This window comes from Geotrypetes seraphini, chromosome 1 (genome assembly GCF_902459505.1).
Source record: "Geotrypetes seraphini chromosome 1, aGeoSer1.1, whole genome shotgun sequence".
NCBI lineage: Eukaryota > Metazoa > Chordata > Amphibia > Gymnophiona > Dermophiidae > Geotrypetes > Geotrypetes seraphini.
The window spans coordinates 296,776,027-296,793,658 of NC_047084.1; the positions used below are offsets into that span (position 1 = coordinate 296,776,027).

A 17,632-nucleotide genomic window follows, 5' to 3' on the forward strand; every position below is an offset into this window, starting at 1 on the left:
GTCAGTGGTTGTGGCCATTCATACTCTGATTCTTCCCTCTCTCCTTAAAGAATGACATGAAGATGGTTTCCCGCGGTTATCCGTGGGGACGGGAACGGTGATGAATTTTGTCACCGTGTCATTCTCTATCTGCATCTAGAAAGAGACTTAAGATAATGAAAGGTGTTAGGCTATGGAGAAGAAGCTGGTTTTGAAATGTTTCTAAGAGACTGGTGAAGATACAGCATGAAAGGAAAGTAGGTTCCAAATTAGGCAACCAGGAGGGAAAAGGAAGGGTAGAAGGGGAAGCAGCATTTAGAAGGCTAAATTGGTACTATAAAAAGCACTATTCTATAAGCTGTGCTTAAAGTTAGGCATAGTTTATGGAACAGTGCTTATGCCTGGGAAATTCAACTCAATTTAGACATGCTCATTTGCACTAATGAAAACTTGGTGCAAATGTTCACGCCTAAATTTAGGCACGGAGGCCCTAATTCCGTAATTAAGTTGCAATTTAAAGGAACGCTCCTGATCTGCCCATTCCTCATCCATTTCTGCGACCGCTTTTTTGATTTGTGCCTAAATTTATGCATGTAATTCTTAACTGATTCTAATTAATGCCAATAATTATTTGTTAAAATGCAAATTATCAGCACTAATTAGCTTGTTATTCAATTAAATTGCATTTGCAGTTTGGGTGCATGACCAAAATTTCATGCAGGATTTTTGGCACTTTTTATAGACTTAAGGGGAGAATGCAGTGTCTTTCCATCAACTCATACAGATAAGGACCCATACCCCCAAAGCTGTCATCACAGTTGTCATCTGGTCAACATCAAACACTGAGTACCGTATTTTCGCGGATATAACGCGCACCATTGTAAAACGCGCACAGGGGTATAGCGCGCAGAAATCACGATGATATGTACAAAAACTTTTCTATACCGCGCTCAGGCATATAACGCGCATGCTGCCCGACTCTCCTATCGCCCGCCCTGACTTTCCGTGCGCTGTCCCGACTCTCCGTTCACCCCCCCTGACTTCCGTGCACTGTCCTCCCTTGAAGTCCTGTCCCCCCTTGAAGGTCTGTCCCCATCCTGAAAGCCTGATGCCCCCCCCGACGTCCGATACATCCCCCCCCCCGGCAGGACCACTCGCACCCTCACCCCGAAGGACCGCCGACTCCCCAACAATATCGGGCCAGGAGGGAGCCCAAACCCTCCTGGCCACGGCGACCCCCTAACCCCACCCCGCACTACATTACGGGCAGGAGGGATCCCAGGCCCTCCTGCCCTCGACGCAAACCCCCTCCCCCCAACGACCGCCCCCCCCACAAGAACCTCCGCCCGTCCCCCAGCCGACCCGCGACCCCCCTGGCCGACCCCCACGACACCCCCACCCGCCTTCCCCGTACCTTTGTGTAGTTGGGCCAGAAGGGAGCCCAAACCCTCCTGGCCACGGCGACCCCCTAACCCCACCCCGCACTACATTACGGGCAGGAGGGATCCCAGGCCCTCCTGCCCTCGACGCAAACCCCCCCCCCCCCCAGCCGACCCGCGACCCCCCTGGCCGACCCCCACGACTCCCCCACCCCCCTTCCCCGTACCTTTGGAAGTTGGCCGGACAGACGGGAGCCAAACCCGCCTGTCCGGCAGGCAGCCAACGAAGGAATGAGGCCGGATTGGCCCATCCGTCCTAAAGCTCCGCCTACTGGTGGGGCCTAAGGCGCGTGGGCCAATCAGAATAGGCCCTGGAGCCTTAGGTCCCACCTGGGGCGCGGCCTGAGACACATGGTCGGGTTTGGCCCATGTGCCTCAGGCCGCGCCCCCAGGTGGGACCTAAGGCTCCAGGGCCTATTCTGATTGGCCCACGCGCCTTAGGCCCCACCAGTAGGCGGAGCTTTAGGACGGATGGGCCAATCCGGCCTCATTCCTTCGTTGGCTGCCTGCCGGACAGGCGGGTTTGGCTCCCGTCTGTCCGGCCAACTTCCAAAGGTACGGGGAAGGGGGGTGGGGGGGTCGTGGGGGTCGGCCAGGGGGGTCGCGGGTCGGCTGGGGGGGAGGGGGGTTTGCGTCGAGGGCAGGAGGGCCTGGGATCCCTCCTGCCCGTAATGTAGTGAGGGGTGGGGTTAGGGGGTCGCCGTGGCCAGGAGGGTTTGGGCTCCCTTCTGGCCCAACTACACAAAGGTACGGGGAAGGCGGGTGGGGGTGTCGTGGGGGTCGGCCAGGGGGGTCGCGGGTCGGCGGGGGGACGGGCGGAGGTTCTTGGGGGGGGGCGGTCGTTGGAGGGAGGGGGGTTTGCGTCGAGGGCAGGAGGGCCTGGGATCCCTCCTGCCCGTAATGTAGTGCGGGGTGGGGTTAGGGGGTCGCCGTGGCCAGGAGGGTTTGGGCTCCCTCCTGGCCCGATATTGTTGGGGAGTCGGCGGTCCTTCGGGGTGAGGGTGCGAGTGGTCCTGCCGGGGGGGGGGATGTATCGGACGTCGGGGAGTCGGCCGGGCAAGAGGGCTTGGGCTCCCTCTTGCTCCGATCGTGGATGCGGGTGCGGGTGGGAGCGCGTGCGAGCGGTCGTTCGGGGTGGGGGTGCGAGCGGGTCCTGCTGGGGGGGTGAATCGGGCGTCGGGCGGGGTGGGAACTATGTTTAAAAACTTTTGTATACCGCGCTCAGGCATATAACGCGCGAGGGGTATGCGCGGTACGTAAAATCACGTATAACGCGCGCGTTATATCCGCGAAAATACGGTATTTCTCTCTTTCCCCGGCTGCCATTTCCTCATTTTTTTGCTGGTACCTGGTTTGCTATTTAAACTAAAATATTATTGAGGTTGCTGCTTTTACTCTTTACATTTATCATCCCTTTTGGTTTGAGGTACCTGTTCTAATATCATGGTTGATGTCTTCCACTGATATGATGGCATCGGCAATTCCTTGATTAGTGTCTTTGTCTCGGACCACTCCTTTAATGCCACGGTGAACCTGTAGGACAAATATTATGAATATTCTTATATAAGCAGTATTGGATGTTGCATAAATTAGAAGAGAAATCAGAAAGCATGAACAATGAAGCAGGACTGAGGGGAAGAGGTGGGGGAACAGAGAGAAAGAGAGCAAAATTGAGACTCAGGGAGAGGTGAGGGAGAAGAGGGGGGGGGAGAACAATTTTGGATCTTTCGGAGGGAGAGATGTTGGATCAGTCACAGTGGAGGGGTGGAGAGAGGCTGGACTTGAGGGGAGGGAGTGGGGGGGGGCAGAGGGAGAGATGTTGAACCAGAAAGGCAGAGGGGAGGGAGTGGAAGAGATTATATAAGGGGGTGGGAAGGAGAGATAGCAAGATGTTGGGACGTAGGGAGGAGGCAGGGGAGGAGATGTTAAACCTGAAGGGAAACAGAGGCAAACGAGAGGATGAGATGTTAGACCTCGAGGGTGGGGAGGAAAGAGGGAAAGATGTCAGGTTACGAGTTTTATTAATTTAATATACTACTATTAGGGGCATAATCAAAACAGAAAAAATGTTCAAAAAACTGCCCAAGTTGGCACTTGGACTTTTTGCTTGCCAAAACGTCCAACTGCTGATTTTCAACATGAGATATTTGGACATCTAGCAGGACGCTTGTCCCGCTGTGTGTCTAGAGCTGAAAGAGATGTTTTGGGAGGCTTGCAATGGCTGGAGTTTGAGTGGGCTCAGTCTTGGACATCTTGCAGCAAACCTTTTGCAAAACATCCTAGACAGAACTTAGGCGTTTTTAGCTAGACCTATTTTAATAGCGTCTATGTGCCAAAAAAGTACCCAAACTGACTAGAGGACCACTAGAGGGATTAAGTAATGATACCTCCACACTCACCCAGTGGTTATTGCTCCCTTCTACCTTTCAAATTTCTAAATAAAACAGCAGTATCTGGTATGAGAAAGCCTAGTAGAGCATCATTCAGGTGTCTTAAGTAGCCTAGTGGGTGGGCTAGTGAAGCATGGGGAGGAGGAGCCAGGCCCATAAGCCACTCCACTACATTTATGGTGGAAAGTATGATCCCACCAAAAACCTAATCTACTGCCATATAGGTGCCACCTGCAGCTAAAAGGGCTATTGGGGTAATAGGTAGGTATAGTAAGTTTTGGGGGAATTTTGTAGGGCTCGCCCTAAATTATAAGGGAATTATTGTGAGATGTATATGTGCCACCCGTTACGTGAAGTTCAGAGCAGTGCCCTCTAAGATGACCCACTGCTATTTTGTGTGGCCAGTCCAAACTGCTAGCCCTTCCTATACCTAAATGGTGTCCATTTGGATGTTTTTAACTTGGACAGTTTTGTGGTCGAAAATGGGGTATACAATTGGACATTTTGGTGGCCTGGACGCTTTGGCAGCCAAGATGCCCAAGTAGATGATTTTCAAAATAAATTAATTTTAGACATCTAGCAGTTCAGATTTTGAAAATGGACATTTTTAGTTTTCCAACTTTGAACGTTTTGTGGGAAATGTCCAAAGTCAGACTTAGACGTCCTATCTAAAATGGCCCTCTTTGCCACTTTACAGCAAATTTAAGCGGTTTACAATACATGTATATAAGAAAAAAGATTCAGTCATAGGAAAAGAACTCCATAATATGGACAGATAAAGCCCATCCCATAAATCACACCAAAGAATACCCATAGAAACCCTATAGAACCACATCTCAATCAAATACAATCCAAACCATCCAGTACAAATGTACAGTTCAGTCGGACAAGGGGGCAGAGGGGAAGGAGAAAGAGATGGATACAAGGCAGAGATAAGATGCGGGCAGGCATCTTTTATTCTTGTGATTAATCATGATTAAAAGTTTTAAATTGAAATGCAACCCTAATTTATTTATGTAACATTAGAGGAAGGGCCGGTCAAAAAGAAAAAGGTGCAAGGAGCACTGAGAAGGATGATTGTGGCTGGACTGACAGAACTTGATTCAATTATTGGCTTCCCATCCGTTTCCGAATACAATTCAAACTCCTCTTACTTACCTACAAATGCATTCACTCAGCTGCCCATCACTGTCTCTCTTCACTTATATCACCCTATGATCCCCCCCACCCCCACCGCTCAGCTGGTAAGTCCCTCCTTTCTGTGCCCTTCTCTTCAGCTGCCAACTCCAGACTCCGACCCTTCTGCCTTGCTGCACTGTATGTTTGGAACAAACTGCTCAAATCCCTATGGCAGGCTCCATCTCTGGCAGTGTTCAAGGCCCAGTTAAAAGTCCACCTCTTTGAGAGTGCTTTTGAATCCTAACTCCTCTCACCTTGGGTTCTGCATCCTCAACCCTATATGTCATGTCTGTTTGTCCAAGTTAGATTGTAAGCTCTTCCGAGAAGGGACCGTCTATAAATGTCAAAATGTACAGTGCTACATATGCCTTTCAGCGCTATATAAGTGACAAGTAATAGTAGGAGTAAAGGGTCATGGATGTGATATGCTGCCTTTCTGTGTTACAGCCAAAGCACTTTATATATATTAGAAGCAGACACTTTCTTGTTCCCTCTTTCCTTTCCTTAGTGAGTTCACACTCTAAGTTTTGTACCTGGGGTAATGGAGCCACAAGGAGCCGTCTCCTTTCCAGCTGCTCCTCACATATGCTCAGTTCACTCATGAACTGAGCATGCATGGGTAACGTCGGCATTGGCAGCTTGGGAAGAGGCTGCTGATTTATTTGCTGCTGAGGCAGCACTGGGACAATTCTGGGCAGTGGATCTCATCAGCTGGTGGGGTTTTGGCATTCCCACTAGCAAAGGTAAAATTTTTAATGCAGCGGGAGGAGGGGAAGAGAGAAAATGCGTTGTCTCACCAGTCCACCTCTGGGCACCCCAAAGAATTGAATCTGTCAGTGGAGCAAACTTAGGGTTACTAGATGTACCGGGAAACCCGGACATGTTCTCTTTTTAGAGGACTGTCTGGGAGTTTTGATGGACTTTCCAAAACCCGGCAGTTGTCTGGGTTTTGGAAAGCTCTGGCTGCATCTGGAGGACCTCTGAGTGCGCGGATGATGCCCGGAGGTCAGGAATTTTAAAAAAAAGCAGCTTGATGGGGGCAGGGCTGGAGGCAGAACTGGGTGAGGCTGGGGGGTGGAACAGGGTGTGGCCATATGTGTGAGATTTTCGCATACAAGATATGGTAAACCTAAGCAAACAACACATGTGTTGTCCATGCTGTGGCCAGAAGGGCCTTGACACAATGATGCTCAGTGTCATCTGCACCATATCTCATATGGCTAATTGGGCCTTGCCTCTATCCGCTACAAGCATAGCCATTCTGCAGAGGTCCTCCCAGTCTCCCTACATGACATGCTGATCGCACACTCCAGTGCCCTTGCAACTCGTCTGCACCCTGCATATACGTAATGCTGCACATGGACCACACATGTGCAATTTGCTCCACTGACAGATTTTGGTCATCTGAAATTTTATATAATGCTGATTGTGTTAAAAGAGATACACGAGAGAAGCATGCATGATTTTAAGACCTGTTCCATGTAGACCAGAAGCGATTCCTTGTTGTTATCCCACTCCATGGGGAGTTCTACCTCATGAGGAAATTTATCACATGAGAGCTCCACAGTTACCTCAAAGCAGTTAGTGTGCAGGTAACTAAAGTCATTCATACCTATGTTAAAACAAAAAGGAGAGAAGGAATGAGTTTATTTTCTTTTGTTATCTTTTCTAATCACGATTGTCTTCATTAAGTGCCATTGTTAATGTGAAGGTTGGCAAGTTTTCTGTCATGGATTTGATATATTGCTTTCCTGTGGTTACAACTAGAGTAGTTGTACATATTACATTGTACATCCAAGGTAGTTTGCATATTACTTGCAAGTATTTTCTTTGTCGCTAGTGGGCTAAGATTTTGTACCTAGAGCAATGGAAAGTTAAGTGACTTGGCCCAGGGTCAAAAAGGAATCACGGTGGGAATCAAGCCCAGTTCCTCAGGTTCTCAGCCCAGTATATTAACCATTAGGCTACTTTTTCACTTAGCTTTCCACTTTGTTTCACCTATTATTTCAAATCTAGCCCAACACTACGATATTTTTAAATTTGTTTTTCTCTTATCCATTCATCATCTCCTTTGAGGTCTCTTTTCTACTCTTCATTCTTCTACTGTCAGAAATTGTTCTTTGCAGGTCTTCAGTAAGGAGAAATTAGGCCTTAACTGCTAACTCGTATTCTTTTAGGCCTAGATGCACTAAAGTTAGCAATCGTCACTAAACCGGTTTTTACTGGTTTAGTGCCAATCACATTTGCTGACCCAATGCAGAAAACAGCTTACTGTGTGATTTTCTGCATGATTCCTCACTTTCCGATCCGGCCATGCAAATAAGATCATTAATATTGAAATGCCATGTAAACTAGCCGAGTGATTGATGCTGTAATAACACCTTGTGATGCACAAAAAAATTGAACACATTTAATGATCCGGAAAAGTGACAGTTCATTTATGTATCTTACTGATAATTCTGCCCTGAAATTAATATAATATTTATAACCGGGACCCTCCCACGCCAGCGAAAATCAGCAGGAGGAATGCCCACTCCCTCCTTCCAATGGAGGTCCCTGCATCGGGCGACTCCCAAACCATCCCCTACCCTCCCCCCTTTCCCCCAAAAAAGACAGGGGGGATGCCCATGCCTTTCTGCCACTGGATGCTCCCCAAACTTTTGTGAGAAGTTGAGAGCAGGAGGGATGCTTGGTCCCTCCTGCTCTAAGGCTCTCAGGCCAAAATGGTGGACCTTCATCTCCCCGGTGCATCATGTGATGCACAGGGAGGGTCCAAAGGTACTTATTGGTTCAGATGCCTAAGATCCCTCCCAAGGGGAAGGGCCTTAGGCGTCTGAGCCAATCAGGTCTTAGGCTCCTCCCTCTATAGCCCGGTGTGATTGAAGCTCTGTTTTTCTAGGAGCTGGTAGGTGCCTTGAAATTTTTTTAAAGTACCGTTTTAAATCGCGTCCTTCTAAACTTAAGGCACCTTTTATAGAATATCGGCAAGACTGTATGCTAGGCCAGCTTTAGTTTTTCACAGCCAGAGTCGCTATCTAAGCACCACTTGACACATCAACACACATGCAGCTATTTAAGTTTTGTTTTTATATTCTATCCATTTTCTAATTATGCCATGTCAATGGCAGACATAATTGCATGTTCCTAAATGTGGCCCAGAATTCTTTGACATACCAGTGCCCTGCCTGTGCATCACCCCCCTCCCCATGCACCTCTCTTTATAAATGCCCACTTGCAGTTACACACTATGCAACTTGCACACTCTAGAATATCACTGTGCATGCACACAACCTTATCGCACCTGAATATGACATTCACACATGAAAGTGCTAGTATTCTATCATTTTCATGTATAATTAGGAGAGTTTAAGAGGATATTGTAAAGAGTTAAAATGATTAGATAAAAGTTCATTGTGCTATGATAGTTTAAACATAAGAATAGCCTTACTGGGTCAGACCAATGGTCCATCAAGCCCAGTAGCCCGTTCTCACTGTGGCCAATCCAGGTCCATAGTAACTGGCCACAACCCAAGGAGTAGCAACATTCCATGCTACCGATCCAGGGCAAGCAATGGCTTCCCCCAAGTTTTCTCAATAACAGACTATGGACTTTTCCTCCAGGAACATGTCCAAACCTTTCTTAAAACCAGCTACGCTATCAACTCTTACCACAACCTCTGGCAACGCGTTCCAGAGCTTAACTATTCTCTGAGTGAAAACATATTTCCTCCAATTGGTTTTAAAAGTTTTTCCCTGTAACTTCATTGAGTGTCCCCTAGTCTTTGTAATTATTGACGGAGTGAAAAATTGATCTACTTGTGCCTGTTCTACTCCACTCAGGATTTTGACATCAACAATGACGGACTTAACAAAGATCTGTATTTTCTGTCACATCACAGAGCATAAAATTCTACTGCTTTGTCACCTTCTCATCTTCCAGCCTTCTCTAACTTTCACAATCTAGTCAAAGCAAGAATTTAGTCAGCCCAATGAAAAGGTATCGCCTTATTTTCTTTTTTAAAATTTTTATTTCTTTACTTTTAAAGTGGACAAACACAGCACCCACATTACTTTATTCACTGTTCTCAGCTGTGCATCCTGCTCTGCCACTGACTTTGTGTGACTTTGGGAAGACATTATAGCACCATGTACCTAAGTAACTCTAATGGTCTGTAATTGGGGGATACTAATAAATGTTTGCCCTTTCGTCTTTTCTGTAGATGCTGTCCTGAGACAGGCGGATAGAAATACAGGCAGTCCCTGGTTTGAGAACACTCAACTTACGTTAAACTCATACTTACGACCTGGGGTACTGCCTCTCCCTTCCTATGCCAATGCAGTCCCTCTTCCTCCCTTCCTGTCCCGGTGACCCTCTTCCTCCCTTCCATGTCCCAATGTGCCTCTCATCGTCCCCTTCCATTCCGCATCTCAAATTTGTGCCTCCCACGTTTACCTCCTCTGTCCTGCTCCCTCTTCCCAGCCGCACTTAAGAACAATTTGAAAAATGGAACTCGTTCTTAACCCAGGGACTGCCTGTACACATCTCTCCACCCCAGCAATGATTGCATATCTGTTTCTAAAATGCTTGCCTTACTGCTGTCCTGTTAAAATGATTGCTTCTACAATGAACTGAATTGGTGTCTTTTAACTTACTGCCAGCCACTGTGTGCCAGTTTGCACCATTGATGATGTTGCCCCCATTCATGAAGTTTTCGGTGTGGCACACTCTGCGCTCGTCATCTACCATGGCCCTGTTGGTAGATGCGTAGACCGTGGCCAGCCAGCGGAAGACAGCATCATCGGCCGTTGGGGTCAACTCCTTTGCTTTCCAGTAGGAGCGGGTCATGTCAAAGGGATACGTAACCACCAGCTCACCGCCATGCAGGTTGGCACTCAGGACAAAGGGGATCTTTTGCATCCAGTCTATTACGGCCCGAGTCTCAGGGGCGACCTGAATCAGAAAAGGAAAGAGTTTGGGGTCAGATTTCAGTAGAGGGCAATCGCATCCATCAGATCAAGATGACCTCCTACTCTGTAACTGCAGGATACATTCTGTCAAAAGAGCATTGTTGATGCTGACAAAATTATGTTCAGACACATTAATCTAGTGATTTGAAGTGGTAGAAAAAGTAGTTCTAATGTAATTATGATGTTTTTAAATTTTTCAGTGGTATCCTTTGGTATAGTTTTGTCAATGCATTAGGTAGTAAATACAAATGAAATCAAGTTTCAATCTCTATGGTTAAACTCAAAGATACAAATCCTCTGGAGACATTGGCTGCAGGCAGGCATACGTACTTTAGATGATGTGATCTCAAATGGGAAAATGTTAAATTTATTACAAATGTAATAATCATTTGACATATCAAAGTCTCAAGCTTATAAATGGTTGCAGTTGAAACAGACCATTCAGAAAGAGTTCCCTGATTGGTGCAACGTAAAAAATCTGTATAGCTTGCCGGGTCTATGTTTCCAAACAGATTTGCTAGGGCATCAGGCCGCCAAGTGGTATAAATAAATATCTGAATATTTGAATAAAAAAACCTAAAACGAGCCTAAAAGACATTTGGAGCATTGAGATAAAGCAGCAGATTTCTGCTACTCAGTGGCCATGGATTTGGACTTGGAGGATGAGATGTACAGCTTCAGCATCTATGAGACAAACCTGGTTTTTTTGTTACATATAATTTTTTGGACTCCAGTTTGTTTGCAAAAGTTGGATGGTTCAAAGTCTAATAGATGCTGGCATTGTCATCTTGAAGTAGGGACACTGGATCATTTGTTCTATTGTCCCTTGATACTCAATTTTTGGAAATCAATATGGGGACAAATTAATATGATACTGGAAACATCGATTCCGCTGTCCTCCGAAGTAGCCATTTGTGGGACATTGTTAAGAGCTAAAAATCCATTAGATAGGTATAAAAGCAGACTTTTTATAATTATGACAGGGATAGCCATGCAAATAATCACCAGGAATTGGAAGACCTAGGACAGGCTAAATTTTTCTTTTTGGTGGGAATTTTTGTGTCAATGTTTTAGATATGAAAAAAAAAATGAACTCGGAAATATTGGGACATAATAAAATATTTAAAACAACATGGGGTCCATTAGCGGAATTTATCAAATCAGATTAATTGTATAAGGTTTTAATTCCTATTTGTTTTTGCACACATCCAGGGGGGGGGAATACGTTTTGTATTGTATCATTTGATTGGATGTAAGTGCTGTTCATTGTATTACTTGTTTATATAATTTTTTGAACTTTTATTCAAATTGAAAATCAATAAAGAATAAAGCAGTTTTTCTCTAGCCTCAAATGAGGATGGACGCTGATAAGAGCTCCTGTATGAACCCTTGAGAAAGCCCTTGTGGGCAAAACGGGTCCCGTCGGGGCATGCTAGAGACACTGCATTAAAAAACGATAAGTAAAAGAACTATGCTGTTTTCTAGTTTTTATTTCTGAAAAAAAAATATACAGAAATATCATATAAGCTGCATTGGATAAAAGAGGCAAGGATAAGAGCCAAGCCAAACATCTACATTTGGTTTTTGTATTGATGTGAAAGGCTTTGTGAGCCTCTTTGCCATCCTACATGGGATTCCGTTGAGTGAGGATTGCTGTACTGAGGTAATATTCAACCAAGAGGAGGGCTAGAGGGAAAGAAATACAATGCAATAAAAGAAAAGTAGAAATAAGAGGAAAACACAAATGGGAGGGGGGGAATGTAAATTATTATTTTCTCGAGTTATTTTTCTCATACATTATATGCATCTTTAAACAAGAATAATTTAAGGATTGATTTGAATTTTGTAAGAGTTTTCTTGTCTAAGATGTTGAGGCATAGCGTTCCATAATGAGGGGCTTGTAACAGAAAAAATGAATTTACGCATTGTGTTATAAATGATTTGACGCATTGAGGGGGGATAGGCAGGAGATTTTGATGATTGGAATGAAGTGCTCTTGGTATATTATATGGGACAAGTATTTTGTTGCTCTGAAACCCCCCTCGATATCTCTCCTCGCTTATCTCCCTCTATGCTCCCACCCACCCCCCGTGATCTCCTCTCATCGAGCAAGCCCCTCTCATCTGTACCCTTCTCTTCCACTGCCAACTCCAGACTCCGTCCCTTCTTTCTTGCGGCACTGTGTGTGTGGAACAGCCTTCCTGAATCAATATGCTATGCTCCGTCCCTGGCAGTGTTCCAATCCAAGCTAAAGGCCCACTTTTTTTGAAACTGCTTTCAGCTCTTAACTCCCACTCACTGCTGTCAGATATCTATACCCACTGTAATCTCTCCAACCCTGAAATGTCCTGTTTAAATTAGACTGTAAGCTCTTCTGAGCAGGGACTGTCTATTGTGTGTTAGAATGAACAGTGCCGCGTACGCCTTTCAGCGCTATAGAAATAATAAATAGTAGTAGTAGAGTGTTCTAGTCTTGATTTAAGAGTGAGAAGTAAAATTTAAATATTATACCGTGAGAAATGGGCAGCCAGTGAGCGTCCATTAGAAGAGGGGTCACAAAACAAAGGAAAGAAAATAAGATGACACCATTTTTATTGGACTAACTAAAAACATGTTTTGATTAGCTTTTGAATGCAATACCTCTTTCAGACATTCATATGAGTTGGAGCTAGCTGTGTTAGAATTCAGTGCGCTTTATGCAAATAACAATGCAGTTTGTATTTTTTCTTTGGGAGGAGGGGTAGAAGGGAGATGTAAACCATATAAACGCAGCTCTGTTGAAATATAAACTTACAGCAGAGAATTCTGTGTTCAGAGCTTTACAGCTCTTTGTGCACTTAACTCTCCCTTGCTTTGGGTACAGACTTAGGGCTCCTTTTAGTAAGGTGCGCTAGTGGTTTTAGCGTGTGTTTAGCACACGGTACAATACCACACGCGCTAAACGCTAACGCCTCCATAGAGCTTGCATTAGTATTTTTCGTTTAGCGTGTGGTTAGTGCACGTTTATGTTTAGCGTGAGCTAAAAACGCTAGTGCACCTTAGTAAAAGGGGCCCTTAGACTGAGCTCATCAGGGACAGAAAAATATCATCTATACTTGAATGTAACTGTGCCTTGAACTACAACTGAAAAAGGCATGCACTAAATCCAAAATCCCAATCTCTGCAGTTACAATGCAATCAAGTTAAAAATGCCTATTTTTTTTATGCTATGGGTGATATTATATACTGTGTCTCACTTATAAAGTTATCAAACTAATATAGAATTGGGAGTCAGAACACAAAATCTGTGAATAATTCAACTGCCAATTCAATCACAGATGTTCAAAACATTTTCCCTTGAGGAGCTGGCTTGAAGGGATCAGCTTCAGGAGTCTGCATTTAAATGGAACACTAACATCGGTTTTCCGTTGGAGTTGATTCACTGTCCTGAAGAATAAGATAAGTGATATCTGGGAAATTAATGTAAGATAGTTCAAGAATATGGTTATTATGGAGGTGTGGGGCTGTGACCATGCAGTGATGGTCCTAACGGCAACCTTTGCTTTTGAACACTAAAGCACATAGGCTGAGGGTCGGAGCACTTCCCATCACATTATATTTATTTTGTTTTTGATATTTTAGAAAATTGTTTTCCGTATTGTTTGGCATGTGAATGAGGGCTAAAAGCCAAATATCCTCTAATAACAATAAGCTTCTACTCATTATGACAGGGGTTGCCATACAACAGATTACGAATAATTGGAAAAATTGGGATTGGCTGAATTATAGCTTTTGGTGGAACTCTTTGTGTCACATATTCAAAATGGAAAGGATAATTGCCATGCAGCAGGGAGATTTTAAGAAATTTCAGGTTATTTGGGAGCCATTACCAAGATACTGTAAAGATTGAAATTACTGCATAGAATAAATATTAATTTTTTCCCTTTTGTTCATACACATCGAGGGTAGGGTGGGGGGATGGGAATATTTCATGATTTCTTTTGCTTATGAATAATTGTTGGGTATAAAGGAGGGGGAATATTTGATGAGAGTTAGAATTTGATGATATATTAAGTGATGATAAAGTATAAAATGATTGTATTTTATGTTACACTTATTGTGAGTTTTAAAAATGAATAAAGATTAAAAAAAAAATGTTTTGAACATCTGTGATAGTTCACTTATAAAGTTGTCAGCGCCTGTGTAGTGTGTATTGTAGTATGTTTGTTGCGCCCTCTACTGACAGTAAAGTGAAGCACTTGCAGCCTGTTCACAAACAACCATTTCTGAGCTCAACAAAGCTCTGTGCAAAACAAAAGCCCATTTGTGAGGCTTCCAGACACTGCTATGCTTGGGTTTGCAGGGGACAGTGCTGAGTTTCAAAGTGACAGAAAAGAAGACAGATATTCCTGAGAGTAGTAACAAGACAAATCAGTGAGGACGAGGACTAACCATAGAGTAGAAATGGAAAATGACATGATTGAAGAGAATGGACTGAGTTAACAAATATATCACAACACTATTCAAAACTCGCTAAAGGGATAATCATAACAAGAATAAAGATCCTGAATGTGCTTATGCCCCCTGTGCGGCCCACAAGTCAGACCATAGGTGTCGGAACAAGGGAGGTCACAGGGGCGATGGCTCCCCCAAAATTGATGCCCGCCCATCCACCCACCTCCCGGCGTTCTACCTTAAATATTCAGGCAGCCACCGCACAGCTTCAATGAGCAGGCTTGCCCCGGAACCCTTCATTCTACTTCCAGGGCAGGACTGCTCCATGACACTGCACAGCAGCTGCCCTAAGATTTAAAACTACAGCACAGGGAGGAGGTGGGTGGGTGAGTTGGAAGTTCATGAGAGGTGCCGCAGGATTCCGCTGGGGCCAGGGCGGAGCTCTTGGGCCCCTCCTCCAAACAGAACAGTGTTCCGCTGCCCATGAGTTAGACGGTATGACTGGCAACTTGTGTGTAATGTTTACTATGTGGACAGAAGTATAGTCATAGGGCCTGATATTCAGCCAGCGGAGATCAGTGTTTTGCTAAGCACCACTGGCATTAAATCCATAAATTCAATATTGAGCCATGTCTGGGTACCAGCATTGAATTTCCAGGTTTACGAAGCTGGCTAACGCATGGCCAGTTAAGTGTGTTACTCAGTACTTAAGCGGCTATTGGTTGCCACATAAAGATACAAGTAAGACTGACTTTTATGTGGTCCTGTTTATGTGGTTAATATGGCTGGTTAAGTGCTGAATATCGGCATTTAACTGGTCAAGTGCCAACTCCACCCCTGAAATCCACCCCCCCAAATAGCCAGATTTCATTTTGTTGCTAACCAGTTATTTTCAGTGGCACTAACAAGCTAAGTGCTGGTGAGAGTTAGTGGTTAGACCAGAACAGGTAATTTAAACAGGAGGCATTTCTGGCTGGTTAAATTGCTCTGAATATTGACCTCTTAGTGCCTAAATGTAAATGCCGTTTGTATGCTAAGTAAGGTATCTACAATGTCCGCATACACGGTGCATAATGTACAAACACAAGGAGGATGTTCACTGGGAAGGAACATGGGTGGGACATGGATGTATCCAAATTGTTTGTACATGGAGGGGCATAATCAAGACATACGTCGGCAGGGGGGAAATGCCCATTTTTGAAAAATACATCTAGAATATTTTTTTTCTCAACAATTGTCTATATGGACGTGCAGGCCATTGGTTGCCCAGACTGCCAGGATGTCAATCTTTATACCGCATTTTTGACCAAAATTTAGTCCAAGTCCCAAATGCCCAGAACAATACGTTTTGGGCATGGGAGGGGTCAATCTTGTCATGGACTGGCCACCCAGACACAGCAACAGAGCAGTGGGGCAACTTACAAGGTACTGCTGTGAACTTCATATAAAGGGTGCCACATAAACATCCACCAGAACTCCCTTATAGGTTATGGTGAGTCCCCCCCAAACCCACTATAGCCACCTGTCTACAACCCCAATAGCCCTTATGGCTGCAGGGGGCACCTATATGGCAGTAGAGTAGCTTATGGGACTTGCTACTCCTCTCTCTGGCCCACCCCTAGAAAGTCGGTTTGATTATCGGCACTTGGACGACCTATTAGGACATCAAAGTGCTGACTTAGGCAGGTTTTTAGATGTTTTAAGCCCCATAGGTTATAGAACACTTGTCATTTACATGCTGAAGGGCTGCACAGGGGGATGGGAGGGAGAGATGGAAAACTACTGCAAAGGGGGATGGGTGGGGGGAATGGAATTCCCTTTTCCCATGCAGAATCACACCGTGTCACGGTATCGGCAGCAATTCCCACACCCTGCCTGCCGCTGACCTGGAAGTCTCTCTGCGGCAGAGGGGAGACTTCTGGGTTAGTGGCAGACAGCATGTGAGAGTAACTGCCGATATCGCAACCTGAAGAAGCAAATCTTGGAGTACAGGGGAGGAGAGGAAAAAAAAGTTGATGGCACAGGAGGAGGGAAGGGGTGAAAGAAACTTTAGGAAGAAAAGCTGGTGGCACAGGGGGAGAGAAGTGATAAGAGGAAGGAAAGTTGATGGAAAAGGGGGAGGGAAGGAGGAGGGAAGGGGTGAAAGGAACTTCAGGAAGGAAAGCTGGTGGCACGGGGAGGAGAAGGAGACATGCATGATGAGGGGAGAGGATGAAATTGCACATAATGGAGGGGAGGAAGGGAGAAATGCTGCGTGGAGGAGAATAGAGAGGTTTGACCCATGGTACAAGGCAGGGAGAGTGAGCGAGAGATAGAGAGAGGAAGAGAGTGAGAGAGACAGATGGTAGACAGTGGGAAAGAAACAAAAATGTTGACTATGGCGGTGGAAGGGAAGGTACAGACATGAAAGATGAATGGTGAGCATGGGGAAAGAAGAAAACGTCAAGTGGGCAACCAGAGCCTGGGACTGACGTGATTTGAATAATAAGATGACTAGACTACAAAAGGTAGAAAAAAAATAATTTTATTTTCTATTTTGTGATTTCAATATGTCAGATTTGAAATGTGTATCCTGCAAGAGCTGGTGTTAGCGAGCATGAGCTAGGACCTAACAGAGAGAGGAAAAGTCTTTTTTGTTTTGTTTACACCACAGCACCAGCGTGGGTTGGGGAGGGCAAAGGGGTGGGTGGGTGAAGAGGCTACAAAAAACAAACAAACGCCTGATTGGGCAGGAAAAGTGAATCGAATTGAATCAAATCGAAAAATCAACTCAATAGGCCAAATCGAATCAAATTTTTTTTCCTTGAATTGGGCAGCACTAGTATGCAGTGCTTCTAGATGTACTCGTGTTGCATCTTGTGTGGTGTCCTTTCCAGAATTCCCCTTTTAGTGTGGAATCTGCCATTGTTTCCTACATGATCATGTGCCATAAATGCATTTGTGTTCGCACACTGATTTTCATACTTCTTGTAGTTACCCCTTTGACAGGTGGTCTTGAAGAGCACTGTGACACAGCTGTGAATTTTAGTGAATTACCCCCCAAACAGTCATTGTTTAACATTCTTGCATTTGAAATATTATATAGGTCAAAGAGGGCTCCTTTTTCTGTTTATTGTAACTGAATTCTAATAGTGCTGTAAACTGCCTTGAGCATCATTTGAAAAGGCAACTAAGATGCTCAATTTTTCCTAGTCCCCTGAGTGCAGCACAAGTATTCAGTGTCAGGACAACCAACATGTGTCA

At 44.9% G+C, this 17,632-nt stretch overlaps 1 protein-coding gene across 3 annotated transcripts in view; it reads right to left on the reverse strand.

Annotated features, from left to right (window-relative positions):
* The window catches only part of LOC117364611 (probable carboxypeptidase X1), a 110,949-nt gene that overhangs the window by 20,253 nt on the left and 73,064 nt on the right, over positions 1–17,632 (reverse strand). For all 3 annotated transcript variants that reach the window (XM_033954010.1, XM_033954001.1, XM_033953991.1), the window contains exons 11-13: positions 9,641–9,938; positions 6,460–6,599; positions 2,849–2,951 (exon numbers count right to left, since the gene is read on the reverse strand). In XM_033954010.1, the coding sequence (XP_033809901.1) occupies positions 2,849–2,951; positions 6,460–6,599; positions 9,641–9,938 (541 nt within the window). The remainder of the gene's footprint in view (positions 1–2,848; positions 2,952–6,459; positions 6,600–9,640; positions 9,939–17,632) is intronic.